Consider the following 22,965-nt stretch of genomic DNA (forward strand, 5'->3'; position numbering starts at 1 on the left):
GCATTGTACAGAATAACCAGAGCACAGTGGGCAATTACAATTAATTAATTAAAAATGTATAAAACAATTTTTGTTATCTTAATAATTTACAATAATTTATTTTATGAATATTAACCAATTTTTAAAAATTTTTTTTTTGCAACTTAAGCTATCAAGACATTTAGAAGTACATAGTTTACCTGCAGCCCTACACTTACATTTATTTGTCTTGCATTGCTGTTTACAGTTACACTGATCATATCCTTGACTGCCAAGGTTAGACAATTTTCTAGCCGCTTCTCTTAATGATATCGGAGATGTTGTTGATATACTGTTTCAATCTGGACAAATGACTCTTTGCATATTTCAAATTGATTTCTAGCGTAAAGTTATTCAATTTCACCTTCAGTGGTACCAATTTCATAATTATTGTTTTTTACTGAAAAAAATCAGGTTTTAGTTATAACATAATAAAAAAATAAAAATCATTATAAAAATTACCAGACATAATGACTCCTAAAATAGATCACAGATCACTCCATGCTTTATCAACATCAGGTATTCTAATTTTAATACTTAGGCCAATTTTTCCTTCACGAAGTTGATTTTCAGAGTTAGTCTTCATTTTTGAGGATTGGACTTTTAAATTATGCAATGATTCGCTTCTTTTTTCTATGTTAGTCTCCTGTCTTGATTGTATAATAATATCAGATCGTTCTTCGTTAACATCAATATTTTCTTCAGCAGATGTATCAACAGATTTTTCTTTAGGTTGTATCTCAGTTTTTTTTTCATGATTGGTATTAATAGAATTCAGCGTGGTTTCTAAATCATCATTAGTCTTAAGCTTATGTATAATACTTTCTAGTAGAGTAGTAGATTTAAAGCCTATTTTTGCTCGGGTACCAAATATAGCCTCATAAGGAGAACACTTAATTCCGTGATATAATAAACTTCTATTTTTCATAAATTGAATGAATTTAAGTCCCTCACTCCATTTATTGGTTTTATTATCTGTTAACCAGATGTCAAGCATATTTTCTACATCCTAGTTAGCCCTTTCGACAGAACCCTGGCTTTTTGAATGCCGTGGCTTACCATGGCACGATTTTCAGTTCTTCGCACAGACTACATAACTCTTCAATAACCTTGTTAACAAATTCTCTACCGTTATCACTCTGTAAGATGCACGGAGCTCCAAATGTAGTAAAAATATCAAGTAATATATAGGCAATTTCTTCGGCGCGTTTGTGTGTTAATGGTTTAAGTAAAACATACTTCGTTAGGTGATCTTAATAAAATAAAATAAATCAATAATTCCCATCAGGTTGAGATTGCATATCAATCAAATCTACATGACAATAAGTATTCATTTCTGAAGAAATAATTGGTTTAACAACCCAAGCCCTTGCCCTTTTTCCACCGTCTTATCTTTTCTCTGACATAATTCCCATAGGTTTAAATATATCATTAAACATTCCCTAGTTCAGCCAACCCACCAAGGATCAGGACAGTGCATCAGCCAACCAGCCAAGGATCAGGACAGTGCATCAGCCAACCCACCAGTGATCGGGACAGTGAAATAAACAACTAGCCAAAGATCAGGACAGTGAATCAACCAACCCACCAGTGATCGGGACAGTGAAATAAACAACCAGCCAAGGATCAGGACAGTGAAACAAACAACCAGCTAAGGATCAGGACAGTGAATCAACCAACCCACCAGTGATCGGGACAGTGCATCAGCCAACCCACCAGTGATCGGGACAGTGAAACAAACAACCAGCCAAGGATCAGGACAGTGCATCAGCCAACCCATCAAGGATCAGGACAGTGAAACAAACAACAAGCCAAGGATCAGGACAGTGAAACGGACAACTACCCAGTGATATCAAGACCGTGAAGAAGGTACCAGCAGCGACCGTGAGTAAAAAAAAATACTAAAAGATAGAACAAATCTTGTACATCTTGAAACCCCTAATCTTTGTGATCCCCTAATTTTATATCTATCTGTACAACCCTCACGGGTTAAATGATTTATTGTAATATTATAAAATAATAATAAAACAAGTTAACAAACAAAAAAAGAAGAGTTGAGTTTTGTTACACAGCTTCACCCAAATATGATGAGCACTGTGCACAATGCACGATGCCCAAATTATACACTTCGGCCGTAACATAATATATGTAGGTTATACCTACTAACCGATCGATAAAACTTTATAGATAGTACGTTAAAAAACCGTTTATTTTAATAATGAAATGCCAACAACAAATCATTGATACCCATTGATGGTTATTCAAATATTCAGTATATTATCATGCTAATTAATTTAAAAGTCAGTAACCTCATAATTTATGATGTAACGCGAATATTTTAGTGCCGTTTTTTCAATGTAACATACATGATGTATATTACAATATTATACATATAATATATTTAATAATCGGTGTATGATGTTCAAAACTTATCTTAACTTTTCCGTTACCTGGAATGAAAATTCTGATTTGCAAAAGTATAGTCGCGGTAGATCGCGGACCTCGTGCTGTTTGTACGTAAGTGTATAATTTAACTCTAAAGTATTAAAATTATACCAAGCTTGTCATTTGTACTTAATTACACTAACGGTGGATTAATATAATCAATTAATACAAAATCCTTAATTATGCTAGCAGTATGTTTTTATACATATAGATAGATTAAAGTAAGTAACCTAACCTAAGAAAGTGATAGCCACTTTCTTCGTCGAATTTTTCATTTTGATAATGCTAATACGCATGTGCATATTGAGAGAGACAGCTCTCTCTGTCTGATGCTTATAAAAATTTAGCTAACACAATGCGCAATGCGCATTAAAATAAAAATACGACGAAAAAAAGCGGTGAATACAACACAATATATAAATTGAAATAGACTGCCAACTAATAAAACTCATATACGTATATTTTATACTAAACTTTAAAAAAATACGTTTTTTGAAAAGTAATTTTTATTATTTTTCAAAAATGCTACATAACTAATGATTAACCAATATTTCTTTATAAACAATATTATTAGTTTTTTCACCAAGGGCATATATGTATAAGTTTTTTTCTGAGCTTACACGGGAGCAGACAACATAAAATTGTCCATGAGTGAAGCAGGGATCGCTGATATCAATTCCTGCAACTTTCATTGTCTGTCCTTGTGCCTTATTAATTGACATAGCGAAACAAAGTTTAATAGGAAATTGGACACGTTTAAATTCGAATGGATACTCGTTTGTTATCATTGGTATTATTGGGATATATACAATTTGACCACTCGCTGAGCTGGTAAGAATTTCAGCTTCAATAAGGTTTTTTTTTTCAAAGATAATTTTAATCTTGTTCCATTGCACAATTTGGGAGCATTTAAATTTCGCATGAGAATAATAGGCACACCAATTTTTAAATCAAGTTTGTGTGGGGAGGGGGGACCTGATGGATTTAATGAGTTAAGGAATTCAGTCGGGATATCTATAGCTTCATCTTGATTAGTAAGTGTATCTATAGAAGTATAGATTTTTTTATCAGCTTCGAACATGGAAAGAACTTTTTCGTTTATGATGTTGACGGTATCATTTTTAGGGGGAAAAATTGCACGTTCACGGTGTCATTCATTAGATTTATTGGAAAGATGAGAAATTTCAGGATAAACTTTGTTGATTAAGTTATTTTGATCAAGAACCGAAATTTCAAAACCCATAATGCTTGCCATGTTTCCAAGTCTACGTAACAGGCCATTATTTATGATAATTGATAACTCCTTTATTTATTAAGTTAGAGAATCAATCAAATGACATAAATCTTCTCCGTAATGAGTTCCTTAATTTAAAAAAAAAAAATCATAACGATCGGTTTAGTAGATTTCGAGAATATAGGCCTCAAAGGTTTTCATTTTCACATTTATATAATAGAAAATTAAGATAAAAATACGGCGAGTTAACCATTAACACACTGTATGAATATTATTTTATTTAAAGCTTATTATTATCATGTGGTCAACCCTTTGAAGTAATATATAGACCTAAAGTGGTCTTTAGGGTCAACAATTGTGAAGTGAAAGACACTACCGCCCCGCAAAGACGATATTTGATTTAATTGCTGTATAAAATGAGCTAAGATCTTGACTATATATAAGCTTTAATCAAAGTATCACTCAAATATTATGATTAAAGTGATAAGTGATATGAAATGTCAATGACTGTAAAGTGCTTTCAAATCGAAATACGTGAATGCATTTATTTTGTAAGCTTGTAAATGTTAACATTTGAATAACTGCTTAACTAATACAAATATGTTGCTGGGGATTAAATAACCACTTCGTGTATTCGATAAGTTTATGGCTAAGTACTCACTATTAAACTTTGCGAGGACTGGACTTCGTCGGGGAACTTACTTACTACTAGAGTGGACATTTGCAGACTCCCGAGTTCCCCAATTTTTGTATATGGCTATTGTAAAATGTTAATAAATTCCAACTGTTTTCATTAAAATTTCGTTAAACGGTGAAAAAGTCTCACTGAAAATACTAAAATAGTTAAACCAGAAAAACACTGTCGATGGAATTGTTATTTAATTATTGTAATATTATTTCATGTAATTTTATAATTGATATGTTTAATATATTATAGTTAATAAAATATAATAATTTATAATATAATAATTCATAAAAAAACCATAACTGATTAACAGTATTTAAACATATGTATTAGTCTAATCGAAACTGTAATTAGATAAAATAAGTAAACATTTAGTAATACAAGTACTTTTTTAGTACTAAAATAAAATTGTTACAATAGGTAGGTACATATTATATTTTATCAACATTTTTATTATGTAAAATATTTGATATTTAAATGCTGCATAGTACCTATAACAAAATCCATAAAATAAATATAATGAGCTATGGAATATAATAGACCTATTGGCTATTACTCACAAAAAAAAAAAAAATAATAATCAAAGCGTAACTGGTACAGCTATTTATTTTTTTATTGATCAAAAGAACTCGGCCGCTATATGGCCGTTAGTTAAAAATTTGCAATTTAAGTAGGTGGGTATTTATAGTTTTTAAAAATATTTTTTTTATAGAGTACAAAATTAAAGATAAAAAAGAGGCTACATTGTATATACAGGTAGTGACATATTTTTAAATTAAATTGTAGAGGACTGTTGCTTTTAAAAATTGCAACGCCTTCCGATTCTCCTCGGTGTTGGGTCCCAGTTCAACGCCCATGCTATCTATCCCGATCATTTGTCGATGTTGTTCGAGTTTGGAACATTGAAACATTCAACTATTATGTGTTTTATAGTTAGTTGGACACCGCAGACATCGCATGGGGGGGGGGGGGGGGGTCTTCCTATGCATTAAGTAATCTTTCGTATGTCCAACTCTCAATCGGTTTAGTACTGATTCTTCTTTTCTTTTTAATGGTACAGCTATTATGTTACTATTAAATCGAAATTTAGTTTAATAGTTAATATTGTAAATATTAACAGTTTTGTAAACTTTTCACAAGTTATTTTCTATTCTCCAATTGCTTTGACCTTATAATAAATATGTGTTATTTTGGACCTTAATTTTCAATATGGTATGCAAGGTTTTACTTGTACTGTCAATACTAATACTGTACCCACATAATACTATATGTGAATCACTTGTCGATTTAAATTGGGTTTAATGGGAAAATGAATCCGCCAAACGAATTTTTGAAAACAATATACCTAACGCCCATGTGCTAATTCCTTCAAAAAGGAAGGTCTGCAATAGATTATTATTTTTTTTTACTTCAGGAACATATTTGTTTTCTAAAATGTGTATCAAATATCAATTGTTCGCGAATAAAGTATATCATATCATATTAATAAACATCAAGGATCTATTTACGTTAGAAGGACGACTAATGTAGTAGGTATGTAGTAATAACGGAGTATCTAGAATATTCTTTTGTCAACGTGTAGGTACCGTTTAGCGGCGTCATGTGAACCGTGCATAATGGAACGTCTTAAATAACAATTTAAAATTCGAACTACGGTTTCTTCCTAAAACCTTGACGTAGTAATAATTCTTTTATACTTTATTAAAACACACAAACCCTTAGCGAATCATTGTAGCCATTGTAATATACATAACATTTACTTCGATTACACGTCTTCTATTGTATCTGACCAGATAGAAATCTAGATTTTAAGTTAACTTAATCAATTGTACGGTGTACTTGTGATAGCATATTTTTTTTCCCAACATTATATCCTGCGCACACCATGAATATATCATGCACGCTTTCTTTATTTTGTAAAACCCATTTTGATTTCAGACAATTGTTCGTTTATAAGGAATTTTCGCCAGTTAAGCTTCACCTTCAATATATTAACATGGCATGATATCCTGGTATGAAGCCAGTTAAAAATTTCGATCGAATTAAAAGAAACCGGTGGCCAACGGGTGAGGTGCGTGTATGTGTTGAAGAGTTCAGGGAAGACAGTAAAAAGTTCCGTTTTTGACACTATGTGAGCCAAATTTTACGCATCACCTAACTCATTTCCTTCAGTTATGATTTCATTTTGACATTTTTTCTCACGTATTTACATTAAATAATTTTTCTTTATGACATTTATTTTGACATCTCACCATCTTTGTCAAAATTATTTTTGATTTTATTACTTTATATTCAATTGCCAGAGACCGACTTATATACAACACTTAATGTTAATAAAATATACTTATCTCCAATAACCTATTATTTATAGTACCTATTAAATCTCTGAATTTTACACCGTATTCTAAATGTATAATTTAATATTATACTAGGTACAGCATTATGTGTGGGCATATTATAGCAATATCTACAAGATATTTAAATAATATTTAATACTTTTTTGTGCCATATATTCGAGAATAATTGTAGAAAAATATTTAAATTTGTTTAATGAATAAACTTTATAATAATAATACAATTATTTTATAATTTATAATAATTATGTTTTAAATAATAATTGAACTTGTATCATTAAACTTTACACTCTACTTCAAAGTATATTTTTAATTGTATTTTTTCATTTAGTATATTTTAGTAATATTATAACATAAAACAGGATTGAGCAACCTCAAAATGAAATGTATTTTATTTTATGCCATAAGCATAATACAGTAACAAACAAAACCCATCGTATTGATAAATTATAAATACCTAGTACCAACACATACTGCATTTTAATTATTTTAAAATTAAACGTAAAGCTTAATGTTCGAGCTTAAAATTCCCTTATTGAATATTATCTGTCTCGTGGGTTCCGAGCTTTTGGCTGATGTTAATACATATAAGTACCCTTGGTATAATCATAACCATGATGGAAGTGCAAATTACCAAAATATATAAATTACTAACAACGTAACTTAAAAGTGAAAATGTTCTGGAAATAATATTCAAATTTACCTGTTTATTTTAGAAATAGAAATATACATTTAATATCCTAATTTTAACTTTTAATACAATAAATATTAATTAAAAGCCGATAGTCGTTTATTTGGTTTAAAAATAATGTATTTTAAAAAAGATCTGTTTTATTGATTAATTAAATAATAATACCATTAACATTTCAAGAGTCAAATACAAAATTATGTATTGCATAAACATCGGTTACAAATAATTGCCTATACATAAATTACATTACAACCAAAAACTTTTAATAATAATGCTGTAACTGTTGATTATGGAGTCACTTTTAAGTATTAAATAATCTCCTCACTATCCAAAATATTTATCGAGTTCACCGAAAAAAATTCATTTTAAGATAGTTAAAATAAATTCATATGATATTCATAAAAAATACTTGCATTATGTTTTAAAGTAACCAAAATAATTAATAATTAAATAAAAACTTTTTGTTCATTATTATATTACATTTTGTAAAATTAAAGTAAATAGTTTATATTTTTTATAAATATCAAATTTTGTTGCCGTGTAAACTTATAAATTAGCTAACATTAATATTCAAATTTTAAAATTATTTTTAAATACTATTCAAATATAAGATCAATTATTTTAACGAAAGTAGTTTTTAAACGATTAAAAATAAATAAAAATATATTGATCAAATAATTTTTTATATGAATAAACTATAAGCATATTCCTTGGCAAAATCTAAACGATCTGGTAAAAATATTGTATAGCAAAATTAGTATTAATCGATAACATACACTCTGCAGGGAGTGAACATAATATTTTATATTTATTCACAATCGGATATAAGGTCGGTTGGTGCGTATGTTCAGCGTTATAAGTTATTATATTATATTATTTTACTCGTATTTGGCATGTATCCGATTGTAATAAGTCGATTGAACCCATTATAAGTGTATAATATAAAATAATGTATTCCTATATATATCTAACATAATAATAATATAATAATATAATGAATAACAATCGAGAAAAAAACAATTTATGCTATACTATGAATGTGTTGAAAATTTATGAAAATATTAACCAATTTGATATGAAAATAAAAAAGAGAGACCATTATTATTTGTTAATCTGGTGTTGGCATTGGTAATAAATAATTGGTAAATAATACGCAAGGCGACGTGTAATACATTATTGCGGCGAGTGTTTCGTATAATATATTGAATATAAACTGTATATATACTATGTATATATAATAATAAATATCAATCAATGTGTCCGATACTTATCAAAATGATACACTCGAACATTTTACTTAGGTGCCGTTTCCATGGGCCACATGCCATTTCATTATACCATATATACAGCGATAATAATGGCATTACCGACTCTATAACTAATATTTCACCATATCGATACGCCTTTATACTAGAACAGCAAAAGTAGCCGCCTTTAATGGACTTGCGAGATCGACCTCCGAGTTTTCAACGATTTAATAAATTAACCAAAAAAAAATGTATTTATTCGTTTATTATAATTATAAATGAGGACAAAAAGTAGTCACGATAGACTTGTTGGTGTCACTCCTATAATAACAATAGTAATTTTAAACTCCGTAATGAATGTTTTGATTTTACAATAATAATGTCTTTACTTAGATTTATTTTTGTGTGTCTGTCATCACATTTTGGGCCGACAAAAATACTTCAATCTTCAACTCTTGAGAGTGCGGTTTCTGGTATTTAATTGGATTTAAATGGTATACTTTGGTTGGAAAAAATTCATAGAACTTTTAAAAATAATTGGGAACACAAAAAATATATGTAATGTAACACACGTATTTGGAAAAATCAATTTCATTATTATTATATATGTATATATATATATATTTTTAATTGTAATTCAAAAACGAATAAAACGTTTTGAAAGTTGTAGTAAATATATTTTCTATAATAGTAATAATGTTGTCTTATTTAATTTTAATTATTTTTTGTGATCATTGCCTATTTATTTAAAAATTTTGAAATATTCGATTTTTTTTAATAAACGATGATAAAAAATATATTATGCATGGTGAAAAATATTTAAAATTTAATACAAGGTTCTACAAAAGTTGTACATACTAGGGGCCCGTTGAAATGAATTTTTAACCATTTACATTTTAATATGAGTTAGGAATACTTGTTTTTATATTAAATAATGTGATAAAATATATTTTATTATATATATATATATATATATATACGTATTTAGTAATTCGGATATTTTGATATTTTAAGACAATTTATCTTTTATCTTTGGAGAATGCATTGAATAATTGACTTCATAAATTTCGACGATATCATACTAAGTTTACTGTGTTTAAAACCTGTAAAACAACAGTTTAACTTAAAAAATAAACTTTTTTCTTTTTCCATTTAGTTAAAATTTTAATGAAAAAGAAATGAAAGAACATTATTTTTATAAAAATGCATTTGAATTTTGATTTTTAATAATTTATGATAATATATTACTGGAAGTTTTGTTAACGAATCCGGACAAACTTTAGTATAGGGGCTCAGAATTTGATGTGGGGCCCTGGTTGCACTTCTAACAGTTAAAAACATAACATAAAAAAAAGATATCTACAACATTTTTTAAAGACATTTAAGTTCTATTTTTGACAAAATCGGATATACATATTATGATACACTATTAAGCTGTTTATAACACGAACCTACTCAACCCGTTCTATAATACACGGATATAACCTATAAATTTAAGTAAAAATAAAATGTATACAATATTTTTAGCCCATATATTTTGTTCAACATGTCTAATATTGATAAATTAATAATAAATGTCACTAAAAGCTAAGTAAATAAGTTATAAAATAAAAATATATTCATAAAAATTAAAACTTTACGCATTGATATTTACTGTCTTCGATCAGAATCGTTTTACTTAGCATTGATTTGTCATCGAATTCAAATTTAATACAACTATTACAACAGTAGGTAACCTACTCTGCAGTGAGCCAGTGACGACTGACGAGTTACATTCGAAGTCTCCTTAACAGTAGAACGATTTGTTAGATTTTTAACTCAAACTCGCATAAAATATAAACATTACCAACAATCATATTAATTGACAGCCATTTGACGGAAATTAAATTTTTGAAAATAATATTTAATTTGTTTAATTTCCTAATACACCGTCCATTTCTCAAGATATGACGTATTGTTGAACTATCAAACACGAGTACGATCGATATACTTGCAAATATGATTAGAAACCAAAACGGTAACCGAACATCAACGCATACATCTACGTAACACTTAAAGTACCTATACGTTCCTATATGGTATGTATAACATATAACCAATATACTGCAGTCCTATATAACACCAATGACGTTCGGAATTTTAGACCGTTGAAAATTCAAGGACTCGTTGTCACTGTCACCGTCCGATATATATATACAATAATATTAGAGTAAATGGAATCTTCGGTTTACGAAAGAACAACAAAAACCCTCATTGTGTTTACATACTATTTTTCCCTACCGTTAACCACACACACGGTGGCCATCCATCTCAGTGGTCCTCAAGTTTCTATACCTGTTGAGCTATTAGTCATAACTCCAAGGACTATCACTGCACGCCCCGCCATTGTAATCGGTTTCCAAAAAGTAGGAGAGAGGGTTGGATGTCGATCGCTTTATATACGATCGGCCGGTCCACCATCAGCAACACATGGATATTGTTTTCATATAGTTTTGCTGAATGTCTAAAAATAATTATTTATTTAAAACATTAAAATAATAATTTATATAATTTATATAAAACAAAAATTGTTAACAGTTCGAAAGTTTATAAACAAGACATCTGCTAATTTTTAACTAAAAATGAATCTTCTAGTTGTATTTATCGTTTATGCGACTTCGATTTTTTTAACAGTGGTGTGTGGTGAAAAAACTAGAGAAGTTTACATGGAGAAACACGGTAAAGTCCAAGACCTAGAAACCTCAGCTTCGGGATACATATACAGGACGGATGGGCAAAACCCTCCGATATTAATTAAGCTTGGAGAAGGCAACAATGAAAACTTCAATGCCATACTGGAAAGTAAGAAAAAACTTTGAAGCTTTTACACAATTTGATGTACTCATAAACAATGTAATATAGGTAGTATTAAATTACATTGAATTGAATAAAGGTATATTGCTCAACAAAAAAAAATACAAAAACATTTTATCATTGAAATGTTTCAGGTTTTCTTAAGCAACACACTTGTGAAGTTTTTTTTTTGATTTCTAGGTTGTATATGTAATATAAAATACAATAGAATCTCTAATTATATCGATAGTTAGTAAAATAATTATAAACATTTTCAAAATATTTTTAAAAAAAAAAATAGAACTTTTAGTTGTTGATAAAACGCTATAAACTATTGCAGTGTATTGGAAAACATGAATAATGTGATGAACAATCGCATCAATCGAAAAAATAAAAAGATTTTAATAGGTACACGTGAAATGCATGCATTACATTTTTCAGGTTCCGCATACAAATTCAATGTTTAATAGACACTTTTCAAGTTATATATATTCAAAGTCAAAAAACCAAAACTTTCAATAACTATTTGCCTTTTTGCTACAATAATATGCAAAACATTCCCCGTGTACTGAAAATTGTATCAAATATACCTACTGCAGAGCATCATAATTTTATCGTTGGTTATATGAGAATTTTATTGTACAAGTTTTGGTTGAATCAGAAATAATTTGAAAACTTTGTGTTGTAAGCTTTTTAAGTAAAAAATTCAATTCACAGACCACCACGTGTAAAACTTTAGGAAACTTAATCATTAATAGTCATACGCATCACGCGTGTTACCAAAATCTCAAGTAAATGTGTTTAAATGTTTTTCCTAAAAATCTTAGGGAAAAGAAAAACGTATTAACACCAACCTATTCCGACCCATTTTAATATAATTTCATAAACATGTACAGAATTGATTGTTTACACGAACTCAATAAAATAATTAATATTTTAGTTTAATGTTTTTAATGCTTTTTAGTCTTTCAATACTATAATACGTATACATGTAATATATAAGCATTCAACATTAATAAAAAATGCTATTCGGTGTTTCTTACCAAAAGCTCAAACTTGACAAAACGATATTTTTATTAATAATTCATCATTTGTATGTAAAATGAAAAAAAATTCATACTTTGAATTTTGAAATATTTAATGTAACGAGCAAAATGTATGCACACAGACGAAATTAAATTTAGTTTTATTGAAGGTAGGTATTCGAGCATTTATGTAAATATCTAAAGGTCTTTATAACTTACAAACTATATTACAGAATAAATTCAACGAATAAAAAGTTTTGTTTTTTATTGGATACCATTTAATTGTATAGTATACATACTACATTTCTATTGCAAATTGTTTAGTTGAAAATTAAAAACTATCTAATTATTTAAAGTACCGTACTTAGCTCATTTTTGTAACCAAAAATAATGAAATTTAAAGTCATTTTTCTTTTGATAATAATAATCGTTCGACATTGTTTTAAGTCTGCATGTAAGAATAACGATGTCAAGATTGAAAAATGTAAGATTTAAAATTATTTATTTAAACTATGACAAGAATACATTCTCAAATAAATATGCCTCGTGAATAATGCATATCATTTATAACACAACTTAAAGTATTATATTCAAAATTAAAAAAATATATATATAAACAGTAATAAAAGTATAACGTTAACATATTATATATTTTTTATTATTTATTTCATTGGTCCACGCAATTTAATTTGTTACGTTAAATATTATCTCGATTAATTGGCTCACATTTTGTCCATTCGCTGCGATTTCTGTGAAATATTTAATTATGACAAAAATGACCATCAATAGTCACATCTGAGACTTCTTCAGAGTTTAGATACCTACATTATCATTTATTTCATCAAATAAAACTGATTGGTATGAAAATGATTATTTTATTCCCGAACTTCTTTGATTTATTGCTCGATAGTTTTAAAATAACATAAATTTGTGCCATTTTCAAAATGACGTAAAGTTAATCATATTTGTTCGAATAAAATACCAGCAGGTACACAACTGCGACATACATTATCGTATTAGCATTCAAGCTTAGAGTAACTGTGGTTACAATTTTGAATTATTAAAATTTTAACAACGTGATGTGTACAACGGTATTGATTATGTAATAAATTATGGTCCACGTCAAGGATTAGAATTTTTGAAAAAAAAAAACCTCAAATGTTCGTAATTTTTATTTTATGATGTAAATTATTTCGGATGTAACTTTATTCTCATTATTCGATTATTATTCTATAATATTAAAACCTATATAGGTAAAGTTTAAGATTATATATTATACCTCAGATTATGCGTCCCAAAATTACATGTTTTGATCAGGTTAATATTTTTAACGCATATTATTTGCGACTCGAGATTCTGAATAGAGTCGGTACCTACTGATTCCGTTACAATTTTATGGAATATCACATAATCAAATAAAAAAAATTAAATATTTTATCATTTAAAATGCTAGTTAAAATAAAATACAATATTGCAAACTTTCGAAATGCATATTTTGTGGCATCAAACTAATTATATTTAATTTATAATATCAGATAATAATAATTTATACGATGGATATAATATAATGAGAAATAATAAGTAATAACAATAAGATTTGCCATGTAATAAGTTTGTCAAAATTAAGTTTTTGTAAAAGTCAATCGAATAAGTTATAAGTACTACAATAACTAAATTTAAAATAATTTTTGTTATTTTAAATTTGTATTTGTGACGGCAAATAAATAGACAAATAACAATAACAAATCGATTTTTAATGATTATTGTGATGAATTATATTTTTTGATATTGAATGGTCAATTATTTAAGTGAATACTTAAATATTGCAGCATTTTGAACGCTACTAGCCTATACCTATTTTGAGGACGAAACTTATGTTAATCGTTATACTATACCTATACCATTTTTATTTTTATTTTTTTTTTTTTGTAATAAACATTTGTTATTATTACATTATACAGCTTATCTTATTTGGACTATATTCATTTTTGATTCTAAAAATTTCAAATACTTTTGCGCTCTTATTATATTTTTTTTTCCTGATAAAAATAACGGCCAGTATAAAAGGAATACGAAGGTGAACAAAATACTACATGTATACCTACTAGCGCCTGTTTTCAGTGCTATTTATTTAACTTGTACGTTTTGATATTTGATGTATTATAAAATCCGTTGATCATTAAACACTTTATTCAAGATTATAGTTTAATATAATATTTCAGTAAATTAATCATCTTACCTATTAATTAGTTAATTAATTCGTAATTATAATATTACCTATATACGCCACGCATTATGAATTTATCTCAACGGGTAGATAGTAGATACACATAATTTTCTTGTACACATACGGTGGACGAGGCGAGGCCTTTTTTTTCCACCCCACTCTGAAAACTATCTTATGTTAGATTTTCAGTGTACGCATATAATATATTATAGTCCCTTGAAAATGATGGGACTATCCAATCTCATTTAAAACAAAGTAATTTTAACCGATACTACAGACTGGTGGAGATAATCACCGACGCGTAGATGAGACGTCCGGAACTTAATTAATGAGTCGTGAGGGAAAGAGAAAGGGTTGGTGGACGAATGCGTAATGATATATGGCGACTAATCCGTTGATTTAGTCAACGTGGTTATAATGTAATAAATTAGCCGCCGGCAGTTCACGTGTTTTTCCAGAAGATCATCGCCACCAATAGGGTTTTATTTTTATCACGATTTTACATAATATATTATATTTTTACGTTTCCGGAGTCGTTTTTTATCACTCAACCAATACATCTCTGGCGGGTCACCTGTAATTATTGTTAAGGGACAAAGTGTTACTCCACCTCGACGAAAGTTGAACGCGTTAAAATAAAATAAAATTACCTGTTAGTGATGTGATAATATTATATAATAGCTACATAAATTATTATATAATATATATATATATTTTTTTTTAAATAACGTTCGCCGTGCTATCGTTCATTCGTTGGGAGGGGAGCGGTTGAGAGCACGCGTCACTTTTCATCATCGTGTATTACTATTTATTTATAATATTATAATAATATATACGTAATTAAATAAATCGTAATCTTTGTTGTTACTCTGTTAAGCCGGTTGAACTTGAATATACTTCGCAGTTCGCGGATCGACGATCATCGTGCCCTTGACGAAATAAATGACGATTTGTCGACTCACGAGTTTCGCCGCGGTCCAGGTGACCCGAATCGATTATTATTGTCGTCGAGACAACCGCGCACAAGGGGCCCTTTTGTGTTCGTGTTTTTTTTTACTTCCACTATTTTTTTTTCCTTTTATTTTCATTGGTTTAATTTTTTTTCAATTAAATACATTTTAATTAATTACCTAAGTGATCCGATTAGCCACAATGAAATCTGTGACAAAGGTCACTCACTGCAACTCGCGCTATATAGTGTCGTAGGTCCTGCAGCAGTTATTTTCACAACAAAAACGCATGATAGTTCTCTGCAGTTTTACGAGTATCATGTGTTATTTGTTGTGGGTATAATTGTTTATATTTTGATGCAGTGAGCTTCCCGGAAATAATATGAAAAAATAAAAACTATATTCCTGACTCGTCGCTCCAAAAACGTTATAAAATACTGAAGTCGACGATCAATACTTATATTTCAGCTAAAACGAATCATAATGTATAATTTTAAACGTCAGATTACAATATGTTGGATATATCTAGTAACTCTAATCCTGACTTTTTATATTACGCTTACTTGTAACGTACCTACTATTACGTAAAGAAAATAATACTAAACACATACAATGTGAAGACTTCGACACTGTAATGTGGCACACTTTTAGATATTATATTAGTTGTGTTAGTTTTTAGCAGTGTACAAATTGATAGTGGTGAATACCTACAGCTATTGCAGAACTGCCATTATTCGAGTCACGCAGTTGATATGTATATCGATTCCATATTGCAATAAGCATAAAGAGATATATCCGCAGTTTGGTCCGTGTCGCAAATGTTCGATTTTCATAAATTATTTTGTCTCGCTTTACACCAATCAATCTCGTCTTATTACCAGCCGTCTATCGGCAATTCGTAATAGCAATTTTTGTTAAAGCGTTAAATTATCGTCTGAATAATACTGATCGAAATTTAATTGAAAGATTATGCGTACTACATCGTGGTATCCGGAAAAACCGAGCTCATATACAAATACATTTTCAAGAAAATATATAATATTCATCCTTTACAGTCTCAAACCTAATTTTAATGCCGTCTTAAAAATATCTAACTAGGTACCTATACATCATTATTGTTTACATGTACATGTATGGTTATGGTTACTATTGTAACTATTCTTAGTGAATTAAGCTTCAAATTATCCTTTTCTGACAATATTTTGTGTTCATATTATTATATTATAACAGTGCCATTGTCATAAAGACAATAAAGTAGCGTCAAAATTGAAAATTTTCTAGCGTCATAAATAAATCTTACGGTCTTACGGTCTTACAGTCTGTTTGAATATTAGTTCAAAGTCAGTTCAAGACGAAAAAGTCCTATAACAAACTTTTATGCTGCTACCGTGAAGATAACAGTACAAAAATTAAAGAAATGTCTAGCATCAGAAATCAAGTCTAACAAACTTTGAAAGTTGTCTAACAATGTCACGAAAAGCGTGATTTGAGTCCAAAAAAGTACTGATAAACTGCTGTGCTGCTATATTTATACCTATATTTATATACTTGCTACTAACTGTGTAAATATAGCGGTGAAACATTTTCAAAATTTTCGTCGAATATCAAACAATAAAGTCATCTAATAATATTTACTATACATTTTTTCGGTTGTTTTTAAAATATGTTGACTGCTATTATAATCTTGCGCTGCTTATGAAGGTCTTAACATGTATACATGGTGATTCACCAAGCATGCCTCACCCCTTTTTTCTTCAATAATGCAGTTTTAAAAATCTGATTTTTGGGATTTTTAAATATACCTACTCAATACTTTAAGATTATATTTCCAATTTCTTGAGGTTTTTTTTTTGATTACTCAAGGAGTATCCTATAAAAATACAAACTTACTCTATACTAAACAGTGAACAATTTTACTGAAAATTTTGACGAATCGGAATCAAAATTCGTCGTAGTTTTTGAGTTATTTAATTTTGAGTTCCAAATAATAAAATATCCATGGTAATAGATTTATAAAATACAGGATTGTTGTTTAATATTTCTGAAAGTGATGATTCGGGTAGGTTGAGGCTTGTACGGGTACTGAGATATGTTCGGCAATCGGTGAGGATGTGTTTAATGGTTACTTGAACACCGCAGGTTGTGCATATTGGAGGTTCTTCCCTGGACATTAGAAAACTGTGGGAGATTTTTGTGTGTCCTATTCTCAGTCTGGTTATTATACGAATTTTCTATGGATTTCGAAGGGAAATGTCCAATTGTCAGTGTTATGTTTTATGTGGTTTAATTTTGTATAATAAGATGTCCACTTTTGATGCCATCTTTGTTGACATTCCTTTATTATAAGTATTCGTATGTCACTGGAAGAAAATTTTGTGAAAATGGCTCAAGTATAATAAACACTAGATTCAGTTTAACATGGATTTTATATTTTTGTAAAACCATTTTTAAAGTCGAATCAAACATTTTAATTACTAAGTAATTATATTAATAAATTATAATTATAATTATCATAACTATAATTTAAATTTTGAATTAGGTACATCTAAATTTTCTAAAACAATATCCACTTAGACTTAATAACTTATGTTAAAAAAGGAGGTTTTCATTCAAAGAAGCCGAAGTTTGTATCGCCAAAGTACAGTTCTTAGTCTTTGAGTAGTATAAAAAAATCTAGAATTTTAAGTCATAGTATTTGAGTATATTTAAAAATTCAGAAAAATCATAACTGAATAAATTCGTAATTAAAAAAAAATAGGTGTGATCATGCTTGACAAATTATCATCTTGTATAATACGCTCATACATTTCGGTATTATTTTTTTAAAGTTTAAAGAATCAATCACCTTCAAAATGTATATTAGGTACTTAAGGGTTTATCATTATGTGGTAATCAATAATATGGCTTATCAATATGGTCATCAATACCGTCAACTAAACGTAATTTAGCGATTATCACTGACGATAATATATAATTATAGATTTCAAAAAGGAAAACGGCTTTCACGGCATGCCTGTGGTCGGTGGTAAACACGAATCGCCATACCACATACCAGTCGTCGGCGAGGAGAGGGCTGCAGTCCACTACAACAGCGGTCGCAGCATCGACGGCGGCGGTTACAAGCCAAGTTATCGTTTCGGTGACCCAATGGCAGACGACTTTGATGACGGAAAGTACGGGCTGGATGACGTGGAAGACTCGGCGGCGCCAATATCGGACGTTGGCGGATATAGTCTCGATAACGACGATTTCGGCGACGCATTTGACTTCGGACCGTCGCCGTTCAAGTACCACCGTGACGTGTCCTCCGACGGTCTAAAAGGCGACGTGCACGGACTCGACGATCAGGTCAGTGCATCGTTTTAATATTATAATATTTATTTATACCTATGTTATGTACGTTTTCAAACTTGGTATACATATACTATAGAATACACAGTGGTAATATTATAAATATAGCAACCGATCAATCGCGATACCTATTATATAGGTATTGTTATACACAGCTGATTCCGATCGTCAAATAGTACAAAATATTATAATATGTATTTGTTATATATTTATAACATCATATTATCCACGCCCGATGAAATATATTATTTTGAAAATAATATAACACGAGTATAATAATTAAAGACATGCCTATAGCCGCAACACGCATACGTATAACTGAACATTTTCCGATTTGGAGTATTTGGACACAATTGGTTTTTAGTATTTAATTTACTTTTTGTTATTTCTAATACTACATATTTAATTAGGAATTCAATAAATAAAATATAATTTTATACTATTTATAACATAGTACAAAAAACTAAGTTTTTAGTTTTACTAAAGAACTTTTCATTTTTTTTTTTTTTTAATACACATAACATTGCATTGCTGAATTACATTGTTCAATGCTATTATTTGTGTAATAAATGATATTTGAAAGAATTTCGTTAGATTAAACTTTAAAAAATAAATATTTATTCGCATTGGATGAAAAATAAATCGATATTTAATAACATTATGCCTTTTGGATAAATACAAAAAGGTGAAAGAATAAAAGATTTCAAAGTGATTGCATTTGAATGCAATTCGAAACCGTCTCACATGTTGGCCCGGACAGACATTTTAAACATTGTTATGATTTATGACTTCTATTTTTCTCCATCTTATACATATTTTAACGCTTTTGCATTTTTATCCCATTTGTTTTTCTTTCGGCCTACATAGTTTCGTTTTCCAAAGGTTCCGAAGGCCAAAAGTTTACCTAACAAAATGTACATTCAAACACCTGTGATTTATGCGAGTCAACCATTTAACATACCTAACGTGAATTTCAAGCGCCGGATTTTTGTTTCTTACAGCACCTAAATAAATTGATGAAATATATTATAATATGAGTACAATAATATAAACTACGTTGTTTAATTGAAATCCATTGTTAAGAACTGAACATTATGTAATTATGCGATGGATAATGATGGCACAAATAATATTATATTTTTATCGACTATATAATTGTTTCAATTCTTTTCAAACCAAATTTCATTTCTACATTTTAGTCCATATTTATATGTAGGTAAGTATAGGTTCCTTATGAGTATTGAAATATTAACGCTAAATAAAAGTTCACATTTTATTATATTTTCTGGTTTCTTATTCCGAAATTCTAACGGTTCTAGAAATTGATAAAATTATTGAACTCTATATGAATAAGTTTTAGTACAATAATTGTATTTAAATCAACGAACTACGAAGTAGAATAATAGCTTTATTGAAAATGTTTAGTTTATCTTTTTTACATTTGAAAAAATTCATCAAAGAAATCCAGTTACAATAAATCATAACATTTCGGAACTACTTATAGAATTTTTTTTTTATAGAATTTTATAGATATTAATAAATACAGTGGAAACGCACATAATAAATATATATATATATTACATGAATATAATACATGTGTATACATATAGTATAACTATAATTGTATAGGTTCACATCAAAGGTATTAATTTCTAAAACATAAATGATATTTTATGTTTGATACATAAATGTTTACTTAGGAAAAATCATAGCATAAAGTACCTAATTCGAAATCGATAAATGTACACGTTTCTGTATTATTTACAACACCCATGTAAAACCAAAACGTACTAGACTTTATATGCATTATAACATTATACATTCAGTGCTTAATTTGAGTAGGAGGATGAGGGGGACAAAAGTACAAAAAAATTTACTATATCAATACTACAGACATCTACTACCGTACAGCAGTAGAAAACTCACACTAAAACATAGGGCAACTATGGTGTCGGCGGAGGGGAGGTGAGGCAAATTACCCTTCCGCGGCCCCGGATCCGCCTCCGCGTACATTATAGTCATTACCTATATACTACAATTATTACCTATATGAAAAATGTTGCAACGGCCTGCGATATTATTGTTTTCGTCTGATGATTTACTATATATATGGAACTTTTCAGAATTATTTCGGTTCGCCTTACACCCACAACGAGTACAAGTCCCCGAGCAAACACTCAAAGGCTGGAGGTTCGTACCAAAAGGCCGGCCATTACTTCTCGCAGGGCACGCTGGGTGACAGCGGCTACAAGAACCATCACGAATTTGACAAGGGCCACGCCGGGAAATATGGCAAGGACGACCTGAAGAGCCACTACAAAAAGGCGTCCGGCCACAGCAACGGCCACAAGAGCGAGGCGGACCACTACGGCAAGCACAAGAGCGGCACGCACGGCGTCAAGGGTCACAAGTTCGGCGAGACCGAGCACCACAAGAAGGGGCACAAGACGACCGGCTTCCACAACGTGTACCACAAAGACGAGTACAACAAGGAACAGAAGTTCTACGACGACGCGCACAAGCACGGCAAAGTCGACAAGTACGGCGGCAAGCACAAGGACTTCTCGCAAAAGGACGGCGGCCACAAGCACGGCAGTCACCACGAGTCCGGTTACGACGAGGCGCACAAGGGCGCGGCCGGCCAGTTCGGGAAGGGCAGCTACTACGACGGCCACAAGGGCCACAGCGGCGAGTCCGGCCACAAATCGCACCACGACCACAAGGCCGAGTACGATACACTGTCCGACAACAAGAAGTACGGCGAACACGAGGCTGCGGGTGGCGACGACTTCTATTGAGCGATTAAGTGCGCGCGGCGACGACTTCCAAGTCTATAAATATAGTATTATAAGTTATTATTCGCCAGCGCGTAACATAACGCACGCACTTGGCGGAAGCAAACGCTTCGACTGCAAACTTCAGTGGCGTGTCCCGTGTGATGAGGTTAGGTGTTGTATCTTATATCGCCCCCCCCCCTAATGCCTGTGTCTGGTATTACCTACACGCAATATCGATTAAAATTTATTATTACTACTATAACACCCAATCCTCTGAGCACGCCACTGCAGACAGACTTACTATATTAAATACCATAAAACTTGGTAACTTATAATTATTATCATCGTTGATTTACGCCGACAATCGTGTGTAGTGTATGTGCAGTGTATATAATAGTGTATGTACTTATAAATTTACGTATATATTATGTTATTTATATACATATTTTTTATTTTTTTTTCTATAATGTACTAAATAGTATTTTAGTTATTTTAAATATTGTATTACAATATTAAAATTATAAATAATGATTATAGGTAATATTAATACCTAAAGACGTTAAGAATTGTTCGATAAACAACGTTTTAATAGTTTAAAAAAATACAAACTAAAATTTAGATTTTAAATGCCTCTCATCGTGTTAATTCAATTTTGTTATTAGAACCATAGTTAGGAAGTAAATATTAGTCAAAATTTAACGATTAGAAACGTTTCTGTCAAATGTATATCTCTTGCTTTTAAAACAAATTTCCATTCAATACAACGTAAAATCAGCCGAAAATTAATTGTCAAGTTCCTGAAATAACGATCATTCTGTAAATTATATTATGTTATATTATGTTTGTATACTTATATACGTGGTTAAGTCTTTAATTAATTTTTAAATATATGCATGTACATATTATTATTTTAGTCATTCATCTATTACAAAAAAAAAAATTATCCTATATACATAGGTAGTAGGTACCTATCATAACCCATTATATTAATTGAAGAAATTAAATTATCAGAAACAGAACGAATGTGGATTTCAGCGATACAGCCTATACAATTAAAAATATATACCAACCTAATCACATACCATACTATACGGTAACGAATGAAATTGAACCCGTAAAAAAGATCATT

The 22,965-nt window shown here is 29.8% G+C and overlaps 2 protein-coding genes across 2 annotated transcripts; one reads left to right on the forward strand and one right to left on the reverse strand.

The window, feature by feature from the left end:
* Window positions 1–505: 505 nt before the first annotated feature.
* Window positions 506–1,015, reverse strand: LOC107171540 (uncharacterized). Its single transcript, XM_015521791.1, has one exon. It carries the CDS (start codon window positions 1,013–1,015, stop codon window positions 506–508), a length of 510 nt encoding a protein of 169 aa, XP_015377277.1.
* Window positions 1,016–11,141: 10,126 nt separating this feature from the next.
* Window positions 11,142–22,744, forward strand: LOC107171846 (uncharacterized). Its single transcript, XM_015522108.2, has 3 exons — window positions 11,142–11,515; window positions 18,689–19,056; window positions 21,183–22,744. The coding sequence occupies exons 1-3, from the start codon at window positions 11,296–11,298 to the stop codon at window positions 21,855–21,857; spliced, it is 1,263 nt and encodes a 420-aa protein (XP_015377594.1). The 5' UTR covers window positions 11,142–11,295; the 3' UTR covers window positions 21,858–22,744.
* The last annotated feature ends 221 nt before the right edge of the window (window positions 22,745–22,965 follow it).

The sequence above is a fragment of the Diuraphis noxia genome, unplaced genomic scaffold, assembly GCF_037042655.1.
Source record: "Diuraphis noxia isolate RWA-SAM2 unplaced genomic scaffold, SU_Dnox_SAM2 contig0004, whole genome shotgun sequence".
Taxonomy (NCBI): domain Eukaryota; kingdom Metazoa; phylum Arthropoda; class Insecta; order Hemiptera; family Aphididae; genus Diuraphis; species Diuraphis noxia.